The sequence below is a fragment of the Mandrillus leucophaeus genome, unplaced genomic scaffold (assembly GCF_000951045.1).
Source record: "Mandrillus leucophaeus isolate KB7577 unplaced genomic scaffold, Mleu.le_1.0 Scaffold211, whole genome shotgun sequence".
NCBI lineage: Eukaryota > Metazoa > Chordata > Mammalia > Primates > Cercopithecidae > Mandrillus > Mandrillus leucophaeus.
In genome coordinates, this window is record NW_012102155.1 from 4,069,339 (window position 1) to 4,093,119 (window position 23,781).

General features: G+C 38.8%; 1 protein-coding gene across 2 annotated transcripts in view; it reads right to left on the reverse strand.

Annotated features, from left to right (window-relative positions):
* GNB4 (guanine nucleotide binding protein (G protein), beta polypeptide 4) overlaps window positions 1–23,781 on the reverse strand; it is a 58,221-nt gene that overhangs the window by 15,255 nt on the left and 19,185 nt on the right. For both annotated transcript variants that reach the window (XM_011980378.1, XM_011980379.1), the window contains exons 2-8: window positions 16,241–16,339; window positions 11,091–11,129; window positions 9,577–9,683; window positions 6,689–6,752; window positions 5,101–5,263; window positions 3,949–4,015; window positions 3,639–3,840 (exon numbers count right to left, since the gene is read on the reverse strand). In XM_011980378.1, the coding sequence (XP_011835768.1) occupies window positions 3,639–3,840; window positions 3,949–4,015; window positions 5,101–5,263; window positions 6,689–6,752; window positions 9,577–9,683; window positions 11,091–11,129; window positions 16,241–16,297 (699 nt within the window). In that variant the 5' untranslated portion in view covers window positions 16,298–16,339. The remainder of the gene's footprint in view (window positions 1–3,638; window positions 3,841–3,948; window positions 4,016–5,100; window positions 5,264–6,688; window positions 6,753–9,576; window positions 9,684–11,090; window positions 11,130–16,240; window positions 16,340–23,781) is intronic.

The window sequence follows — 23,781 nt, forward strand, 5'->3', positions numbered from 1 at the left end:
GAAAGAGCGGACATCATAACTTATGCTAAAAAAAAAAAAAGAAAAAGAAAAAAAAAAAACTAGAAAAAGAAAAGCAAATGAAGCCCAAGTGATCAGTTTGGCTTTGTTTCCCCACCCAAATCTCATCTTGAATTGTAATCCCCAAATCCCCAAGTGTTGTGAGGGAGCCGGTGGGAGGTAACTGAATCATGGGGGTGGGCTCCCTGAAGGCTGTTCTTGCCATAGTGAGTTCTCACGAGATCTGATGGTTTACAAGGGGCTTCCCCCTTCGCACTCATTCTCTCTCCTGCCACCCTGTGGAGAGGTGCCTTCCACCACGATTGTAAGTTTCCTGAGGCCTCCCCAGCCATGCAGAACTGTGAGTCTATTAAACCTCTTTTCCTTATAAATTACCCGGTGTCAGGTATTTCTTCATAGCAGTGTGAGAACGAACTAATACACCACGGAAGCAGTAGAAAAGAAATAATAAAGATGAGAGTGAAAGATCAATGAAACAGAAAAACAGCAGAGTATCATTCAGAACAAAAGCTGGTACTCTGAGCAGATAGTTGATTGATAGATAGGTATAGATATAGATAAAATTAAAAAAATTCTAGCCAGATATATTTATTGCTAAGGCTGCAATAGCAAAGCACCACAAGCTGGCTGGCTTAAACAAAAGGAATGTATTGTCTCACAGTTCTGGAGGCTAGAAGCTTGAAACCAAGATATCTGAGGGCTGTGAAAGAAAGATCTGTAATCTTCTCTCTGTCCTGTAGATGACTGTCTTCTCCTGTGTCTCTTCACATCATCTTCCCTCTATGCTTGTCTGTCTCCATATTTCCCCCTTTTATAAGGACAATAGTCACGCTGGATTAGTGTCATCCAATCCATTATGACCTCATTTTAACCAATTATATCTGGACCAACCTTATTTTCAAATAAGGTCACAGTCTGAGGTCCTGGGCTTTAAGACTTCAACACATAAATTTTAGATGGGCACAATTCAACCTACAGTCCTAGACTATCAGGAAAAAAGTAAAACACAAATTACCAACATCATATGTGAGAGCAGGATATCCTTTAAACTCTATAGATACCAAAAATAATTGAGGGAGTATAATAAACAGCTATAAGCCAATAAATATGACAATGGAGATGATATAGATAAAATCTTTGAATGTTCACACTCAAAAAGAAATGGATAACCTAAAAAGCCCTATAACTAATAAGATACCACATTATAAACTGTAAATATATATAATTTAATTTGCCAATTATACCTTAATAAAGTGGGGGCTGGGGAGGAAAAAAGCCTTGATCTATGATAGAAATAACTGAATCTGGCACTGAGTTAATGAAAATAATAATCACAGTTCACAATTATTAACAGTGTCTTTACTGCTGAGAGACACCTAGAGGCCCCATAAATATAGAGTCAAATGGAAAGTTTCAGCAACTCAATCAGTGAATATATGGGGCTCAGCCACAAATGAAACTATTACGGTTTGATTTCTAAGCCTAACATTCTAAACAGTGTGAGAAATGTCACTGTTGAAATCTTCACTGAATATAATTTGAAAGTAAAAATATAATAAAGTTGGTCTTAATTTCATAGGAAAAAAGGAAAACTGTTATATATACAGTATCTTTGTTTGAACCATTTTATTCCAAATGGAAGGCTTCTATATTTACTTATAGTTTTAAAAGATGATACTAATGTTTTGACTTAAATAAAAAAAAAAAAAAAGAAAATCAATGTAAACACACCATTTTAACTGGCTGGAAAAAACCACACGAACACCTCACTAGATGGAGAAAAAGTATTTGACGAAAATTCAACACTCATTCCTGATAAAGAATTTAGCAAATTATGAGAGAACATCTCAATGTGATAAAAGTAATGGGCCGAGAGATAGAGAGGGTTAAAGTTTGCTGCTCTAAAACTCTATTATTCTAACCAGGTTGGCCTAAGGCAAAGAGGTGGGGATGAGGTGAGCACAGCATTTACTTTCTCTGATGTTTTCTACAAAATCATGTAAAACAAAAATGACTCTCAGTAAGTGCACGATAAAGAAAAGCTAATTTTTTCCCCAAAAATGTCTTGTTACAAAATTAGAATGTTTCTCATACATTAAAATCCTTGGCAATTATGGTACTTTTGGACACTCTAGTCATATGTGATCTGCTTAGGTAACCTAACTCAAGCAGTATCCTACCTTCTTTTAACACCCCTCCCCATCAATTCTGACTATTTCATAATCATTTTGATTGTCATTCAAAATGTTATTTTCACTTTATCCTAATTTACAGACACCTATGACTAGCTTATCCTCTTATATACTGAGTACTTTTTACCTGGCTTAATCTATTTATGGTTATCTGTTTAGGTAGTTTTATAAAATATGAAGTAGCTTATAAATAATTGATACCAGCGAGGCATGGTAGCTCATGCCTCGTAATCCCAGCACTTTGGGAGGCTGAGGTGGGAGGACCGCTGAGCCCAGGAGTTCAAGAGCAGCCTGGGCAACATAATGAGACTCTGCCTCTACCAAAGATTAAAAAAAAAACAAAAAAAAAACCAGCCAGCTGTGGTGGTGAGTGCCTGCAGTCCCAGTACTCCTGAGGTTGAGGAAGGAAGATCACTTGAGCCTAGGAGTTCAAGGCTGCTGTGAGATATGACCATGCCACTGCCCTGTAGCCTGGGCAACCAAGTGAGACCCTGTCTCTAAATAATAATAATAATTATTATTTATACCATTTACTGAGCATCTAATACCTAATTTAGTCTCCACACCATTCTCTGATGTAGGTGGTATTATCCCTATTTTAAAAACTGAAGAATCTTAGGTTCACGAAGATTAGACAGCATGACTAGTGTCACACAGGTGCTTGACGGCAGCAGAACTAAGATTAGTCCCGGGCTGCACTGCCTTCAAAAGCTATACTCCACACTCATCAGCTGCTGTTTTCATCCTTATTGTTCTCTCTGAGTTGTTCGCTTTGGTCCCAGAGATACGACACTTTTTTCTCATCTAAATTCACTGTCAGAACATCCATGATCCGCTTGTTTACTCATGATAATCCCTCCCTCTACTTTGAACAAAAAAAAAAAGCGATATTCACCAGCAATTAAAAACCTAGGTTGCCAGGAACAATGGCTCATGCCTGTAATCCCAACACTTTGGGAGGCTGAGGCAGGAGGATTGCTTCAGCTCAGGAGTTCGAGACCGGCCTGGACAACATGGCAAAACTCCATCTCTATAAAAAAATACAAAAATTGGCCGTGTATGGTGGTGTGTGCCTGTAATCCTAGCTACCAAGAGACTTAGGTGGGAGGATTGCTTGAGCCCAAGAGGTCGAGGCCGCAGTGAGCCATGACTGTGCCGTTGTAATCCAGCCTGGATGACAGAGCAAGACTGTCTCAAAAAATCAAACAACAACAACAACAAAATCCAACAATAATAAAAACGATCTAGGACTACGAATTGAAGCTTTCTTTTTTAAAAAATCAAAAACGCTTATTACTTGGAGATTCAAAGTTATAAGAGCACATTATTTATAAGAATCCTTGAAGGCAATTTGTTGTTAAAATCATGCCACAGAGCTCAATATTTTAAATGCATAATAAATTTTCTCTGGAAATGCTATTCACTTACACTGACAGCATTAATATCTGAGACATGTCCCGTGAAAGACTGTCTACACATTCCATCTCGAATATCCCATAATTTGGAAGAGGCATCACAAGCACCAGAAACAAAAGTCCTCATGTCAGGACTCAGAGAAAGACTCATCACATCTCCAGAATGCCCAGTGAATGTGGTGGTCTGCTGGGCAGTTTCGATGTCCCATAAAGCACTGTAATTAAAAATAAAATACAACACTTAATGACAATGACCTCTTCTTATGTCAGTTCCTGCTACCACCCTCACACCCATAATCAGTGTGCTTTTGAAATAAACTTACCAAGTTGTGTCTCCTGAACTTGTAACAATTTGGCTGTCATCTAAAAAACGACAGCAGGACAAGTACCCTACAGCATAAAGAGTAGCAAATTTTAGGTTATCACTGATTGAATAACTCAACTACCATATGAAATAGCAATACATATTGTTAAAAATAGAATACTTGGGCAACAACATAGTTCTACTTTTAGTTACTTCAAATCCTACACTGTCTATAAATTAAATGTTATCAACAAACCATTCTTAGGCATTTACCGTGTTAATGACATTGTGCTGGGTACTCTGAAAGCTACCAAACTGAGCAAGACACAGCCCCTGCCACCTAAGACAATTACCTTGGGAAGAACTATAATCTATGGCCGACTGTGTTAAGCACCCTGGAGAAATACTTTTAAAATACTGTGAGAGGACGCCTCTGGGCGCACCGCCTGTGAGTTAGCCCTGCTCTGCAAGGAGCGGTTAAAAAAATTGTTTTTCAAATAAAAAATATTTAAAAAAAAATATCGTGAGAAATCAAAAGAACAACAGTGAAGACTTTATGAAAGATGTGGCATTTGAATGCTCAGCATTCATCAGTGTTTCAAAATACGGAAATGTCAGGAAAACACCATTCCAGAGATTTTGTAAAAGCAAGGTCAAACAGTATGGTTAAAAATTCAGATGGATGGATACCAGATCAGTGGCAATAATTCCTAATTAACACCATTAACCCAATACTACACTACTGAACTAGGATGGGCACACTGGCAAACAAAGCAATACACTATCATGGTGAAAAGTATTTCACTAATGCACCTTAATGCATACTCTCAACTATATAATTGAGTACAGATGCCACAATCCCATAATGGTTATATGGCAGCAGAAAATGGAGAACATTTTATTTGCTTTATTTTTCATGAGTTTGAATTTTGTGCCATAAACTTATCATTTTTACAAAAACAATACAGCTATTTTTGAAAGAAAAACAAAATTATGATTGTTTGTATGACTATAAAAAGTTAATGTTTCCTTTGGTTCATAATAATTTCTATTCCCACCCGATTAATCCTCATCCTTTAGCCAGCCGAGCACAATCTGTTATTTGACCTTGATCAGCACATTCTACACAAGGAATCATGTGTGGTGGGAAAGAATATTTAGGGAAGCTCACCTGTGTGACCCGGCAACTCTCGGCTCACTCTCACATTTCCCTCTCTGGTCTTTAAGTTATATATAGAGCAGATGTTGTCCAAGCCTCCACAGGCAACATAATTACCAGAGGGAGCATAAGCACAGGTCATCACCCAGGAGGACCTCAAAGGAATAGCATGCATCTGTAGGGCACACACCGGTCACACAAAACTCAGATTACAAAAACCATCATCTATTGCATAAACCCATTTACAATGAAGTAAATATTACTAAAAATTAAATACATCTAAGAAAGATAAGTCAAATAAAATAATGGCTTGAGAAAGTGAACCATGAAAAATAAAATGCTAATGCACATTAAAATGCCTATTATTTTGTATTATCAAACCATGAGTCAAAAAGTGCTCTTCCTGGAAATAATTCTCTTAATAAAGAACATAAAGAAGTTTCAATGTTAATATATTGCCATTTGAAAAATTAAGTGTAAAATGTTAAAGGTTTTAATAGAATTTTCATTTTTGTAATAGTGCTCAAAATTCCTCAAACACAACTCTGAACAAGAACTAGGGAGATAATTAGCAAGTCTCAGAGTCGATTACATGAGTCTTCTATGAAAAGATGACACTAGCATCCCTCTATTAATAGGCCCTTATTCTGGGCTCTCATTCAAACAATGGTGATAGTTTTGCATTGATCTGGTCACAATGCTATCTGCTGCTGCCTTGTTACCCTAACACCAATAATTTGAAAGTCAGATGGAAAAAAGTAAGGTGTATGAGAATACCACGGCTAAACAGTCCATACAGGGAATCAACACATGGCAGGACTACTACTATGCTCTCACTTAACCTAAAATAATATGCTTAAAATACATTTTTTGGTTTTATGAAAATATAGTTGAAAGATAACATGCTTAATGATGATTAATAAAGAAAAACTATTATATTACAAAACTGTCTTAGCTTGCTTTAAAATCTCAATCGGGTTGAAGCTCTTGTTTATTTCACAAAATGGTATTTTCAAATGTTTAATAAAAATACTAATATGTATACACAGAGTATAAAGGTCTTAAACTTATCAAAGTATTCCTGAAGCTTTTTCACTACCACTCAACAATTTTAAACTGGGGATTCCTTCCAGTGGATGTATTAGGACCATCCACAGTCTATTACCCCCAAGAGATCTAAACAAGTTGTCATTTGCCTCCAATCTACTGTATCTTCTAAGCAGTCCAGAAGCACAAATCAATGCCTGGAGTGGGCCAAAGAAGAGCTTCACACTAGCCATCTAACTTATCCACAACTAGAAATTACAATCTCTGGGTCTTTGTCACATTAGGAAATGGGAATTTTAAAACATCATTTATTAGTACATGTATAATGGTACTATGAGCCCTCTAGTAAAACACAAAGTCATCTTTGGAAATAAAAAAGGGTTAAACATTAAAAGCAAACACTAAGACAAAAGAGAAGAACTAGATTAAAATAAACTATAATAAATTTATCCCAGGAAGCAATTTAAGTTTGAGGTAAAAGAATAAAGGAAAGAACTGGTAAACAGCCAAACAAATATAAGGTTATTTAAAAAGAATTATGAAGAAATTCTACCTTATTTGTTGTATAGCTATCCCAAATAATTAATTTTCCATCTTGGGAAGCACTGACTAGCAGCCTAGAGGAACAAACACAAAAATAATTTGACACTTAGAGGGAAAAAACAGCTTAAATTGGTTATGCATTGCATTAATGTAGAATAATTGAGAAAAAAATACAATCTTTATAATTAAAAACTTGATACCAAAATATGTTCTTCCAACTTTTAAAAAATGTATGCTGCATGCCAAAAATTTTGAACATATTTCATAAAATAAAATTTAGCAACTGACTAAAAATGTCTGGCTATGATTAAACTTTTTTGTCATAACAACATTTTAGTTATACAAGATTTGGAGGGATATTAGCTGACTGGTTTAGTACTTACTGACTTACTTAAATTTAATGACAAGAATGTACATAGTAGCCTAACAACCATATTTTATCCAATCTAAAAACACCAATTGAGAGCCTGAGAATATGACAGTACTAGAGGTACAATGCAGGATACATCTCCTGCTCTTGAGGCCTCTACCATCTGGTGAAGATAAGACATTTACTCATATTTATATTAAATCAAATAAGTAAAAACTGTCAGAAGAGGGGTATAAAATAAATACCACAGGAGAGTAAAGGAGGAACAACGGCTAGTTGAGTTAATCAAAAGAGAATGAGTCTTGAAAGAAAATGTTGAGAGCTAAAGACAGAGAAAAGGCTGTATTTTAGGAGAAAGCTTTAAGATCAATGACAGGTAGGAAAACACAGTGAGTGTTTCAGAAATTGTGAGTCTTCCAGTAGTACAGAGTTTGTGAGAAAAAGGAAAAATAAGGTGAGAAAAGCAGACTGGGCTTAAACTGCAGAAAGCTTTGTTAAGCTAGAGTATGAACTCCTAAGTAATTTTAGCCACTAAATTCGTTTTGTTTGGATTTTTTTTTTTTTTTTTTTTTTGAGACAGAGTCTCACTGTGTCACCCAGGCTGGAGTCCAATGGCGTGATCTCAGCTCACTGCAACCTCTGTCTCTCAGGTTCAAGTGATTCTCCTGCCTCAGCCTCCCGAATGGCTCGCATAACAGGTGCACACCACCACAACTGGTAAGATGGGATCTCACCATGTTGGCCAGGCTGGTCTCGAACTCTTGACCTCAAGTGATCCACCTGCTTGGCCTCCCAAAGTTCTAGGATTACAGGTATAAACCACCACACCCAGCCTTGTTTGGAATTTTTATTTTTCACCATGGTGTAAAATTCAAAAAATAAAAAAGGATATACAGAAAAAAATTTTAAAAGGCCCCTTCCTGGGTCTATCATCAGCCACCCAGTTATTTACCTTCCCTAGAGGTAAATAAATTTATCAGGTTCTCAGGTAGCAATCACTACAAGGTTTTACAAAAGGGAAGATCTATCTGATAGTGGCGTATAGGATGGAATCTAAAGAAAATTCTTTAGAAATCAATTGCCATCATCAGCATAAGAGTTAAGGAGAACATTAAGTAATGGACTGACAATACGATGGGTGGGAAGACTATGTGAGATAGGTTCCTGGGTGATACTTTCAGTTTTCTATAAAGATTAACAGTCTTGAGAAAATGTTTAAGGAAAGCAAGAACCATAAACACTGTTTCATGTTATTATATTTTGAATTAAAAATTTGCTTTATCAACAGGTAAACTATTTTTATCTTAAACTCCTTTAAGAAATAGAGTAAGATATTCGGCCAGGCGCGGTAGCTCACATCTGATTAATCCCAGCACTTTGGGAGGCTGAGGCGGTTGGATCACCTGAGGGGCAGGAGTTCAAGACCAGGCTGGCTAACATGGTGAAACCCCCTCTCTACTAAAAATAGAAAAATTAGTCAGGCATGGTTGTGGATGCTGTAATCCCAGCTACTTGGGAGGCTAAGGCAGGAGAAGCCACTGAACCTGGGAGGCAGAGGTTGCAGTGAGCCGATATCGCCCATTGCACTTCAGCCTGGGCAATAAGAGTAAAACCCTGTCACAAAAAAAAAAAAAAAAAAAGAAAGAAAGAAAAAGATGAAGACATTATGTCAGTTGTCAACTGTATACTTTTATGACATGTTCGATATTATTGTGGTCAAATATCCCAATTAGAGCAACAATTGAGGCTTCTTCTACTTTACAATTTTAGTGTCTCCTAGGAGAAGAGAATAAACGTGCAACTTCTATTAAAAAACAGAAGTTTCTCGGTTTAGGCATTTCCCATTAAGATTAACCAAATCAAAGGAACAAGTAAATCACTGTGGCAGCAGACACACCTGCTATTGCCAGACAATGGAAAAAGCACAGGCTGCACTGTAGCCTTATACACATAGTGAATGACAGTGATGAGCAATCTATGTAACTGCAGGCCAGGTGGCAGCTGTGCGTGTGCCCGTGCACCTGCAGACAGTCAGCTTGCACATTCAAGTACACGCCTTTCTGTGATGGGGTCAAGGGAGTAAAAGATGTATTCAATAGAAATAACTTTGTTCGGTGTAATTTCCATTATTTGCAAATTTATGTATTAAGTACCTATAGCAATAACCAATAACTTGCACATAGAAGGTGTTGAATAAATATTTGCTTATTAACTGAAATCTCAAAGTTAATACACAGGAAAAATGCTTTGAGCATATTTAAAAAACACAGAATGTCTGCAATGTCCCACTGCAAAAAAAAGGAATCCTCTTCTAAACAGTTGTCCTGGATTCCATATTAAAAATTTTTTAACTTTTAAAGAGTCAATTAATATTCTTAGTGAAAGCAACATGTTCCTTCATCTGAGATGCATTTTCTGCAAATGCTTCATGAATATACTCTTTTTAAACAAAGAAAATGCAAATGATAGTTCTTAATGAAAATAATTCTGAGACAGTTTAAAAATGACAGGTAATGACAGGTACAAACCTGGAATCGTATCCCCAGTGCATAGCATAGATTTTAGCTAGGTGGCCCCTCAGTGTACGTCTTGTTCGCATTTGTATTCGACCCACGGAGTCCATATTTGATGTAATCTTTTGAAAGCAACAAAAATGTTATTCTTTACCTTAGTCATGGTTCATGAGACAACTTGAACTAGAAACAGTGAGGAGTGAAAAAAACAAAGTACATTTATAGTAATCGAAGAAATTTAATAGATATAATTCCACAGAGCCGTTATGGGATCAATATGTTCATGAAAATTATGATTAGTTTAAAATAATCCTACATGCTATTATAAATAATATATATAAATATATAATAAGAATGCCTTCTGCAGACTGTTAACTAAAAATAGATAAACCTCTATGCTTTAATAAAAAACCAGCCACAAATAAAAATCTAGTAGCAAATGATCACAGTAAACATTTATAATTTTAACTGTAAGAAAGCCAATTTTATATTTGTAAAGCACATAAAATACTTTCTTAATAATAATTATCAATATTAATTAAACACGAAGCCTTCCAAAGATTTTTAAAATATTATTTTTCTTAACCCCTCTTACTATCATTCCCAACCTATGAGTTTTCACAAGGAAAAAAACCACTTAATTCGGGTATACCAAAAAGAATCAGAAACTATTTAAAAAGAAGCATAAACTATATGAATCTATATATACATATATACATACATAAATATATATAATCCTTTTTTTTTTTTGAGACAGAGTCTTACTCTGTGTCCTAGGCTGGAATGCAGTGGTGTGATCTTGGCTCATTGTAAAATCTGCCTACCAGGTTCAAGCGATTATCCTGCCTCAGCCTACCAAGTAGCTAGGATTACAGGCAGGCACCACCAGGCCCAGCTAATTTTTTTTTTCTAGTAGAGACAGGGTTTCACCATGTTGGCCAGGCTGGCCTCAAACTCCTGACCCCAAGTGATCCTCCCACCTCAGCCTCCCAAAGTACTGGGATTACAGGCATGAGCCACCATGCTTGGCCTTGAATCTATATATATACACATATGTGTGTGTGTATACCTATGCACACATATATATATGTACATATATATATAAATTTTTTTTTTTTTTTCTTTGAGACAGCGTCTCACTCTGTCGCCCAGGCTGGAGTGCAATGGTGCAATCTTGGCTCACTGCAACCTCTGCCTCCCGGGTTCAAGTAATTCTCCTGCCTCAACCTCCCGACTAGCTGGGATTATGCCCAGATAACTTTTCGTATTTTTAGTAGAGATGAGGTTTCACCATGTTGGTATAGCTGGTATATTTGTATAGCATTTATTTTTCCATACACGTCTATTTTAACAATATATTTTAAAAAGCACTCGCACTGTATAGCATTTGGCAAATTATAAAGTGCTTTTACACAGAGATTTCATTTAACTTTTTTCAATTAAGTACTAATACCAGGATCTGTCATTTGCCTCAATGTCAAATTATTTTATGAGTTACCAAAATGAAATAAAGAAAAACAAAACTTTACCTGAACAAGCGTTGCATCATTACATGCTTTCCGAGCATCCTGAAGTAAAGAAGGATGATTATAATGCATTTAGAAACCTGTGGAATGACTACAGTGATACTTTTTTTGAAAATGTAGATTTGCTAATTTACTTTTCACTATACCACATAATCTTTAAAAAATGTTTTAACATAAAAACCATATAACCTAAATCAAACCATTTTAACCATTTTAAGGCATATAATCCAGTGGTTTTTAGTATCACGATGTTGTGTAACCATCACCACTAATTACAGAACATTTACATCACCCCAAAAAAGAAACTCCATATCTCCTAATTCCTTTTTCTCTCCCAGCCCTTAACAATCACTAATTTACTTTATTTCTCTATGGATTTGCCTCTTCTGAACAAAATCTGAGAGAACTGAAAAGGATTATCAAAAGGAAGATGGTGAAGCAGAAATTAACAAAAAATTAAAGACTGCAAAGACATATTTAATAAACAAAAAAAGTTTTAAATCACACTTAATCAGTTTTTTTCAAATTTATCAGTTAACAAATTTAGAGGATTTATACACATAGAAAAATAAGAAATGCAATTAAATCCTTTCTGCTAGACTGAAACTTTTTTCCACAAAGGTTACAGTAGTACCCTCTTCAATTTTTTTTTTTCCTATACAGTGTTTAAGTACTTGCATACTCCTGGGCAAGGAGAAGGCACACAATGTTTGCTGAATAAATGTCCCAAATGGACAACTTGTTCCAGTCAGCCAAGGGAAAAATGCCTGCTTCAGCTCACAGCAAACACTGGATGGCGGACATCTTTCTGGCTGCCCTTTCAACCTATTTATAACCACTTAGAATATTTCTAAGTAAGGGTGTTCACAAGCAGTGGCACAAAACATATGATTTTATTTTTTCATTCTTAGCCAAATTGTGGGTTTAAAGACCTCATCTGGTAAGGAATAATGTAGCCCACTTTCCTATAATGAAGAGTTTCCAGAAATGACAGTGATGGGCCTGGACCATGTTCCAAAAATGGTAGAGTTGAAGACCAAATTCTTAAAAAAGGTTCTTTGACTTCAAGCTTTATGAAAATGAACTATCATTGTTTAGACTATCTTTTTAAATTTAGTTAGTTGTCAAAAAAACTTGGTTGAACACTATGTGTCAGGCACTATTCTAGGCACCAACAGACACCAAAAATCTCTGCCCTCATTGAGCTTACATTAATATTAGTAACACAATTTAAAAACTGCAAATGGAAATTACTAAACTACGGTGAAAATTGGTAACAAAAATTATCATGTTGGAACACAAGAATTCTACAAATATGTTAGCAGCAGTTATGTGCAAAATTACATTATGCAAAGATTCTATTTACACTGAGAACTCTCTCTTATGAACACTATTATCCATTATAAAACAGAATATAAGGCCAGGCGTGATGGCTCATGCCTGTAATCCCAGCACTTTGGGAGGCTGAGGGGGAAGCACTGCTTGAGCCCAGGAGTTTTAGACAAGCCTGGGCAAACAGTGAGACCCTGTCTCTGAGAAAAAAAAAAAAAAGAAAGCAAAACAAAACAAACAAAAAAAACAGAATATAAAGTATTCCCAATTAAAGGCTGAATTCGTACTGTCCAGCACCACAAGAAACACAAAATCTGGTAAGATCTTTGTGCAAGAGAAAGATGATACATACTTTTTTCCAAATCAAAGACACAACAATTACACAAGAAAACAAAATGTTTTCTCTATTTGCATTTTTTAAAATTTAAAACAAATAATCTACTACAATACATAGTAAATATATATTATACCATGTATTTACACCATAGTAAGGTAAAAATATAGATCATATTTCTGGATGAGAGGAGGAAGAAAGGAAAGATTTTTTTTTTTTTTTTGAGACGGAGTCTCGCTTTGTTGCCCAGGCTGGAGTGCAGTGGCGTGATCTCGGCTCACTGCAAGCTCCGCCTTCCAGGTTCATGCCATTCTCCTGCCTCAGCCTCCAGAGTAGCTGGGATTACAGGCGCCTGCCACTACTCCTGGCTAATTTTTTTTTTTTTATTTTTAGTAGAGGCGGGGTTTCACCGTGTTAGCCAGGATGGTTTCGATCTCCTGACCTTGTGATCCACCCACCTCGGCCTCCCAAAGTGCTGGGATTACAGGTGTGAGCACCGCGCCCGGCCGGAAAGATTTTTAAATATAGTGTGACAATTAAACTAAGAAAAGTATGTAGTATTTTACATATATGTGGTTACTTGAAATCATGGGAGGAGATGATTCGGTGAGCACCTGCGCCCACGACATTGTGCTTGGGATGCTAGTGAGATATGAAGATGATTAAGACACAAAATTATCCATTTAGCTACAAACAGTAGGGGTAAACGTGCACAAGGAACTACAACACAAGGCAGACCGTGATCAGCTCTATAACAGAAGTCCAACATGCTGCACGAGTAAAAATCTGCCACTTGCTGGCAGTAGACTAAGTCCTCTATGTGTTATTTCACTTAATCCTCTGCAGAAACATATAAAGTGGGGTACTGGTACTCTTGCTTCACAGCAAAGATACTGATCATCAGTGAAGTTAAGAAACTTGGCCAGACGCGAGAGCTCACACCTGTAATCCCAACACTTTGGGAGGCCAAGGCAGGCAGATCACAAGGTCAAGAGATCGAGACCACCCTGGCCAACATAGTGAAACCCCGTTTCTACTAAAAATACAAAATTAGCTGGGCATGGTGGTGTGCGCCTGTAGACCCAGCCGCTCGGGAGGCTGAGGCAGGAGAATCGCTTGAACCTGGGAGGCAGAGGTTGCAGTGAACCGAGATCGCACCACTGCACTCCAGCCCGGGTGACAGAGTGAGACTCCATCTCAATTAAAAAAAAAAAAAAAATGATAAATCCAAGTGGAGGGCTCTTGGAAGATTAGGACTCAACAGAATTTCCAAAGAGCAAAATTGGCTCAGAGGTAGTAAAACTCCAGGCCAAGGGAATAATTTGATAAAAGGTAACAGATGAGAAAGAGTAATGCCTGTTCAGGGAACCAGACTAGCATGGCTACAGCACAGGTCACAGGAAAGGACATCAGTAACTAAGACTGGGAGAACCCACTTTAAGTTCTAGCAAAACACACCTGGTCTGAATCCTGGATCTGTTACCTTGGCAATTTATTTAATCTCACTGAGCCTCAGCTTCCTGAACTATTAAATGAAGTAACACCATCGACTTCACAGAGTCGGTGTGAGGATGGGCGTGTGGCCACGTGGTTTAGCCAATCAGCTGCTCCTGTTCAGCATCTGGAGTAAGTGACACAAAGTACAGAAGGCAGAAATTCCTTCTAGTGGGTGCAGTAACATCGAATTCAGAGACAAGCCTGCAAAGCCTTCTGTGAGTATCCCAGGCAAAACAAATCTCTCCTTTGTTCTGAAATTTGTTCAGATACCTAAGGTTTCAACTCATTCAGATACCTAAGGTTTCAACTCATAATTCTTACTCACATCGAAATAATTAACTTTCTTGAATTCCTGGCAATACGTCTGTCTGGTTATGACTTCACTCAGAATCAACACTTTTCTGGTGAATGTTCTTCATTCATCCCTGTTTTTCCTAATCCTTTCTTCTCTCTTCTTGTATCATTTTTGTAGAGATTTGATTTGATTTTTGGAGACAGGGTCTTGCTCTTTTGTCCAGTTAGAATGCAGTGGTGTGTTCATGGTTCACTGCAGCCTCAAACTCCTGGACTCAAGCAATCCTCCCGCCTCCGCCTCCCGAGCAGCTGGGACTACAGGCGCAAACCACCACACCCGGCTAATGTTTTTCTGTTTAATGTTTAATGAGTCTCCCTATGTTGCCCAGGCTGGTCTTGAACTCCTGGTCTCAAGCAAACCTCCCACCTCAGCCTTCCAAAGTGCTGGGACTACAGGCGTGAGCCACTGCACCCAGCCTACTCTTCACTTTTAAATTAGATAAATTCTTCAGAAACAGCTATTGCAAGAGGTTCAAACTGGGAAAAGCCGCAGCTGTGTTCCAAGTTATGAGATTCTCCCTGCTTACCCTTGTACGTTGCTTTAGCCTTTACTTTTCTCTGGGAAAAGGAGGAGGCAGCTGCCAGGCTACTCACAACTCAAAGCCTCTTTCCTCCACCCTGCTTACCGCCAGGCTTCCTACAAGATGGCATGTCTATATCCTTTCATTTTTAGCTCTGCCTTCCTTGATATTTCTCAGTGCTAATGAAGCCCAAGGAAGCATCTGTTCCCATTGTTCCAAAGAAGGGACCGTGGTGCTGTCTCTTAGAGAGTGCTCCCCACGCAGACGCCTCCTCTCAGAGCATCTCCACGTGCTGCTGCTTCACTGCATTTGGCAACTCCTCCCCATCCTATTATGCTTTGAAGATCTAGTGTCTTTTAATTTTGTTAAAGATGGAGTTTGTAGTTGTTTCTTATCCTTACTGTTTTGAGTTGATTCCAAGAGTAAAAGGTGTCAGACATGTTTTGATTCTGCCACTAATAGTTTTGTTTTGTTTTTCTGAGACAGAGTCTTGCTCTGTCACCCAGGCTGGAGTGCAGTGGCACGAGCTCAGCTCATTGCAACCTCCATCTCCAGGGATCAAGCCATTCTCCTGCCTCAGCCTCCCAAGTAGCTGGGATTATAGGTGCATGCCGCCACGCCCGGCTAATTTTTCTATTTTTAGTAGAGACGGAGTTTCACCATGTCGGCCAGGCTGGTCTTGAACTCCTGACTTCAGGTGATCCACCTGCTTCAGCCTCCCAAAGTGCTGGGATTACAGACATGAGCCACTGTGCCCAGCCTAATGATTTTCTGCAATCTAATGTACAGATTAGTATTTTCCTAGTGTATTACATTGTGACACTATCTACATCAGTTTTGTACCAAAAATCTATGATTCTCGCCACGTAAATCAAGAGAGAATTATGTCTGTCTTTCATAGAGGTCATTCTTCTACATAGGTACTTGTTTGCAATGAATTTTGAAGAGTTCTTTCGAGACATGATAAACACAAATAGACCTTAGTTCTTACTTCACATGTGAGAGAAAAAAGACCATTTCTAGCCTTCGAAATCATTTAATATAGACTGATAAATAGGCAAATTTTGTAGATTCCTGTAAATAAGTGTTAACATTCGGAAATGAAAAAGTTTTACCTGAATCTGATTCCGCAGTTGTTCTGCTTCTTGCCTCAACTGTTCCAGTTCACTCATTTTTTCAATTTGTTTACCTCAGGAGCTAATGAGTGAAAACAGCTGTTAAAAAACAGAGAACAAGAGAAAGATTCAGTTCTGTATCTACATCTTCATCTAGTTTTACAACACTGACATATAACTTCTTTTTGGACCTTCTGAAATTCAACGGAGGTAGTCAATTATTAAGGGAATTTAAAGATGCTTAGTAAATACAGATTGAGGTTATTTACTGAAGGGTTTTATATAAGAACATGATCAGACGATGGAGGAGAAATTGCAAGTTGTAGTATTCAAGGCTGAATTATGCGGAATTGGCACCAGAACGGAGTCCAGTGAGAAATATTTTACAATAGTTCAGAGGACACCAAGAGACTTCCCCACTTGGATGTCTGGATTGGCACCTCAAAGAGTACCTCAAAACTGAACCCCACCCCACCCCCAAGCCTTCCCCATCTCAGGAAATGGCAAGTCCATCCTTACTTACAATAGTTTAAGCTAAAAATCTGGGAGCAGTCCTGTTTTAATCATACCCTCCTCATCGAATCTATTTGCAAATCATGTCAGTTATTCCTTAGAAAATTATCCAGGTTCTAACTCTGATTTCCTCCACTTCTACTGTCTGGGTCCACACCACCATGATTATCTCTCACTGGTCTCCTTCTTACTGCCCTCGACCACTCTCTGGTCTAATTAGAGCAACTAGAGATCCTTTGAAAATACAAGTCACTTTAAATCCTCCAAAGGTTTTCCACTCCACTAAACTCTATTTTGACCCACAGAGCCCTGTATCATTACATACACACACAGACACACACACCCCCTCTGACCTCATCTATCACTCTCACACTCACTCTCTTCCAGTTGTTCAAAGACCTCTCTGATGGTCCTTGAACACGCTAAGTAGGCTCCAGTCTCAGTGTCTTTGCATTTGCTCCTGCCTCTGCTTGGATAGATCTTGTCCCTGATATTTTAATCTCTTGCTCCCTTATATCTGCTCAAATGCGATCTTCTCAGCAGGACCTTTGCTGATAGCACACATGCACCCAAACACGCTCCTCTTACCCTGTCTTGTTTTTCACTATAAGACTCAACACCATCAGCAAGTATTTACTTATTTGTGATCTCTTTCCTTCTGATAAGATGTAAAGGGCCGGGCGTGGTGGCTCACGCCTGTAATCCCATCACTTTGGGAGGCCGAGGTGGGTGGATCACTTGAGGCCAGGAATTCAAGACCAGCCCGGGCAACATGGTGAAACCTCCACTCTACCAAAAATACAAAAATTAGCCAGGTGTGATGGCACATGACTGTAATCCCAGTTACTCAGGAAGCTGAGGCACAAGAATTGCTTGAACCTGGGAGGTGGAGGCTGCAGTGAGCTGAGATCACACCATTGCACTCCAGCCTGGGTGACAGAGCGAGACTCTGTCTTTTAAAAAAAAAAAAAAAAAGGAGATGTAAAGTTCCTTGAGGCGGGGTCTCTGTTTGCTTTATTCTTTGTCGTATCCCCATCACTTAAGATACTTCGGTCTCCAGTAAATAAAGCAACCTGAAATAGCTTAACAAATAAAGGAATATTCATTCTAAGGATTTAGGATGAATCAGAGAACCAGAAGACAGGAATATTACTGCCTCAAAAGGACACTAGAGGCTAGAAACTGGGAGTATTCTTTCTCTACCTGTCCTGGTCTCTTTTCTCTTCCTTGGTTTTTTTCTTTCTACAGAATGACTTTTTCTGCTCCCCTAAGTACAAAACCCAAGCTTGTATCTTTTTAGGTCAAGATTGTAGCCCAAAATGACTGTCCTAAGTTCAAATTCCTATAAAAGATTGATTCCCCTCATGAGAGAGAATTTGTTTTTGGTGTCTATTCTACAATCACATCAACTATGGTAGAAATATCTGTTTATTATGTTCAGACAAAAAAAGAAAAAGAAAAAGAAACCAGCATCTATTTATTCTTTCAGAATTCACTATGTATTTATTTTGTCCAATTAAAAAATAAATGTATTGGGATTGATTGGAATGGCATTAAGGTATAAAACAGTTCCAGAAGAACTAAAATCATTCTAATATTCCATTTCCAATTTAATACTGTGGCGTATTTCTCTGTTTATCCAAAGTTTCCATCTTTTATTTATGAGTCCTAACCATTCCCTGATAAAGTTTGATTGTTTAACAATTTAGTATGCATCTCAGAGAGGGTCCGACTGGACAGATTACAGCCAGTCTGGAATACCATTCTGCTGAACTGAATGAAGACAAGCAGCATTCAGGCTCTTTAAAGTCACAACCTTAGCTGCCCTTGCTGACCGTTCCTGAGATATCCCTGGCCCAAAAGTCCTAGAACTCTGATTGATTTTGATAGCTCTTTATTTTTAGGGTCCCAAAAAATTTGGGGTAAGCAGAACTAGTTTACACCCCTCCTACTAAGTTGCTAACATACTAGAAAGAACTATCAATGGGCCTTGGAACTTTTTAAAAATTTGCAGTTATTATTATTACCATTATTGTTATTATTTGTAGAGCTGGGGTTCTAGCTATATTGCCCAGGCTGGTCCTGAACTCCTGGGTTCAAGTGACCCTCCTACCCCAGCCTCCCAAAGCACTAGGACTACAGGCACGAGCCACTGAGCCCAGCCTGGGTCTCAGAACTTTTAAGCATATTAAAAATTACCTGTTACCCATCCCACTGCTGTCCTTCCCAAAGCCACACACACATACCAGTAACCTTCTAAAGCAGGAGCTACCTGTAGGAAGAGTTACTTGGCACAGACTATGATCTGTACCAAATGAATGAGAATTTCCAGGCTAAGTGCCCCTAAGGATGGAGGTACTATGAAGAGAAATGGGAAACAAAAAGCAGTTCCCTCACTGCCATCACTCTGTGGATGGGGCACTGATGGGATGTCGGGAGAGGCAATCTGTCACAGACCCTGGCCCTTCCTGCATATTCTGGCTGGGAATGCCAAGAATACAAGTCTCTAGTGGCTGTTACTTGGGCCATCTCTCAGGATTGTTTTGCAACATGCAACCTCAAGGAATAAGACAATGTCTCCTCAGGAGACGAAGAGCAGAATGACTTCTATTTACTGTAAAAGGGGTAAAACCCCCAAGCTCAGTGTCTCTAGGCTGTGATGCAAATCCAATGCATGTGCAGCATCCATGTGGGCCTACCTGTGTCACCCTGTGGGCACTGGGGAACATAGGCAATCAACACAAAGCAGGATCACACCATGCTACTCCCTGTGAATAAGAAAATCTTTTGTGTCTGACCAAGGAGTCTCATGAAACAATAACAGACTCATTTATTCACTTGTAAGTAGGTAAAGATCCCAGGCCCTTTGCAGTCATGGATACAGGCTTCACAAGAAAAAAGATGAGGGGTCCAATGTGGAAAACAGTGAGTTTATGGCTCATCCCTTCTTAACCAAGCTTCATCCAGTACTTCATCAGGCATTCTAGGTCCAGCACTTCAAGCCTTTTCACAGTACCCCAGACTGCCTGCCCTTCCATCTTGTCACACTCAACAGCAAAAGCAAAACCCTGGATGAAATCAGCTACCTACTTTCTTTCAGCGAGCACTCAAGTGGCCAAACATTGATTGAGAAAGACAAACAATGGGGCATATCAGTCTACTACAAATTCACATCACCAATCTCAACTGGGCCCTCAAAACTACCTGGCAACTCTACGCAGCTTTGTATGCACTGCTTCTGCTTTTGCTATCAAATATTTAAATTCATTTGCAATCTTTCCAAAATTTTGACCTTCTCACAAGCCCTCTTGCAGCAGATGACCTTGCCATCTATATCATAAAGTAGAAGCCATCAGACATGAACTTTTTCAATTTTCCACTACTATACAAAGCTATAGATACAAAACTGACTCAGCATATTCCTCATCTTCCTTCTTTGTGTGTGTGAATGAGAGAGAGAGAGAGAGACAGACAGACACAGACACAGACAGACAAGGTCTCACTCTGCTGCCCAGGCTGGATGCAGTGGTGGTGAACTGCAACCTCAACCTCCCAGGCTCAAGCAATCAGCCTCAGCCTCCCAAGTAGCTGGGCCCACAGGCGGGAACCACCACGCCCAGCTGATTTTCTTTTGCGATAGAGACAGGGTTGCCATGTTGCCCAGGCTTGTCTCAAACTCCTGGGCTCAAGTGATCCCCCCACCTCAGCTTTCCAAAGTGCTTGGATTATAGGTATAAGTCACTGTACCCAGTCCTTCCTTTAAATTATAATAGAATAGCTGACTTCTCTCCTGTTTGGGCCAATTCCTCCACTGGCAATTTATTTATTATTCATTCATTCATTGATTCATTCTGAGACAGGGTGTCACTCTGTCAACCAGGCTGGAGTGCAGCGGCACAATCATAGCTCACTGTAACCTCAAACTCCTGAGATCACCCAATTCTTCCACCTCAGCCTCCCCCAGTAGCTGGGACTACAGGCATGCATTATCACGCCTGGCTAATTTTTTTTTTTTTTTTTTTTTTTTTTTGAGATATAGTGTATTGCTATGTTGCCCAGGCTGGGCTTGAACTCCTAGCCTCAATTAGTCCTCCCACTTTGGCTTCCCAAAGTGCTAAAATTATAGGCATGAGCCACCATGCCCAGCCCCTCCACCAGTGATTTAAACTCTCACCTTTTAAGTAATCTTACACTTCCAGTATATTCAATCTCATACATTTTTTTCTTTTTAGTCTTTTTATTAATAAAATTTTCTAACACAAAGACTGAACAACCTAATATTCATCACATAGATTTAAAAAATATTAACTTTTTTTGCTGTATTTGCTTTATCTTTTGTTTCTGCTGAAGTATTTTAAAGTCAATTATAGACATCAAGACATTTTAGCCCTAAATACTTCACTATACATCTCTAAAAATATCTACCAAACCACAATACCATTATCATAACTACCAAAATTAACAGAAATTATTTAATATCTAAAACCCAGGAGATTTTCAAATTTCCCCAACTCTTTGACCAATGTCTTTTTACATCTGATTTGTGCAAATCCAGATCCAATTAAGAACTACATAATACATTTAGTTATGTCTCTTGTGCCACCATCTAGAAGAATCCATCTCTTGCCTACTCTTTTGCACTTTCTGACATTGACTTATTAGAGAGACTAAATCATCAGCCAGGTGCAGATGCTCACACTTGTAATCCCAGCAGTTTGAGAGGCCAAGGTGGGTGGCTCACTTGAGGCCAGGAGTTCGAGACCAGCCTGACCAATATGGCAAAACCCTGTCTCTACTAAAAATACAAAAAATTTAGCCAGGCATCATGGCATGTGTCTGTAATCCCAGCTGCTTGGGAAACTGAGGCAGGAGAATCACTTGAACCCAGGAGGCAGAGGCTGTAGTGAGCCGAGATTGCACCACTACACTCCAGCCTGGGTGAGGAGTGAGACTCTGTCTCAATTTAAAAAAAAAAAAAAGGAAAAAAGACTAAATCACTTGTCCTACAGGATGTACCCCATTCTGTTTACTTCCTATGGTACTACTGTTTAACTTGTTTATCTTCTATACTGATTGCTTGTAAACTGGAAGGGTGTTAGATCTACTGGCTAGATTATATTTAGGTTCAATATATTTGGCAAGAATCCTTCCAGGTGATGCTGTGGACTTCATACTATAGCACATCAGGATGAACTTAATGTTTCTTTGTGCCACTATCAGTGAAGCTAAGATTCCTCAGTGTGTTCAGCTGTTAACAGCTTAATTTGTCCACTATACAGTTATAATCCCTCACTCTCATCCAGCAGACAATCTGTGGGGGAACTTTTCACTTTCAATTGGGTCTTTTCCATCAGCAGTTAAACACGCCCAAGTCTCTCCCTTAAAAAGAAAAAGAAAAAAGAAAAAATTCCTCGACTCCACATTGCACCACCACTTACAGTCCTTTTTCTTCCCTTCATCAAGGACTTTTAAAGAGAACTGCCTACACATGACCCCACTTTCTCACATGAAATTCTGAGTTCTCAAACCTCATGTCCAGCAGGCTCCAGCTATGTTTGGGCAGGCATGATGGAGAGGGAGCGTAGTTATAAGGCAAGGGGCTGTCTGAGAAATGTTGCTAAGCTGCAAAATCAGAACCCTTGTGATGCCTGTGCCAGACAACCGCAACCTTTCTTTGGATGTCTGAAAAGAAATGTCAAAGCTGCCCTTTTTTCCCCTTTCCTTTTTGCTGCTAAAAGGAGGAACTAACTTTTCACTCCTTAAAAAAAACACAACTGATTCATTTTGTCACTTGGGAGGAAGAACATTCTGATTACACAGATTTTTTTGGTGATCTTTTCTTCTCAGCCAACAACTGTTGGATTCCTGAGAATACCAACAAAGCATGAATCTAGCATAGACCAATAGATTATAAACTACTCTCAGACAAGCCTAAAGGCTGATGAGGGTAAAACGAGGCCATAGGATGCCCCAGGTGAAGCCTAATATGGCAAGTCCTCGTAAATACGTTTTGAAGGTAAGGATCCAAAATGGCCAAACTGTGTATTGAAATGTGTGTGCATAATATGACTATAAAAATTTTTAACTCTTGGAAACAATACTATTACATCAGGTATAGTTTAGTAAGTAGCTCCCTCAGGCTGTTTATCTAAAGCATGGGTAAATTCAGGGAAGGGAAGCTCTTTAGCGACACACTTTGACAGTAGAAAAGAAAGTCATCTAACCACTTGCCCTCCTGCAGTTCCTTTACATCCACAGTTTAATAAGAAACAGAAATCAGGGAAGTGGCAAAAGGATGTCTAAAGCTTTGTGATGTGAGGAAAAGAAAAATATGGAAAGTGGAGGGAGGGGGGGATTGGCAAGACAGTCACCCACTACTGAAGAAATCCTCCATTGGGTCTTAGCCAGGCGGACTAACTGCAGCATCAATTAATTCAGTGTTCCTTATTTAAAGTTTAAAATAATCAAGATCCCAATCTGAGAAGGGAGTAAACCAAAAAAATAATTTCTGACTGATCAGACTTTTCCTGAATTAATGACAAAAATAGGAAGTGATTACAGACAGAAAGTTTTTCATCTACACTAGTTACATGCAAAACAGAAAATTGAGTGGGACTTCTCCCAGTAACACAGACCTGATAAATGAGCCCCAAAGATGAAGACAAAGAGGCATCAAGCATGCTATTTAAAAAAAAAAAAAAAAAAGCTTTCAACATAGGGGAGCAGAATCTCCCCAAAGGCTTACTAACAGTTCAATGACCAGCTCCGCCACACAGACACATCCACTGCTGACGATTTTTATAATTATCCCTACATATGAGAAAACTGGGGAGATGAGAAAAGATCAACTATAAGAGCTAGCAGCTTCCAGCTGGGCATGGTGGTCCATGCTTCTAGTCTCAGCCACTCAAGAGGCTGAGTGGGGGGATCGCTTGAGCACAGGAATTTGAAGCTGCAGTGAGCTACAATCACACCACTGCACTCAAATCTGGGAAACAAAAAGAGACCCTGTCTCTAAAGGCCCGGGG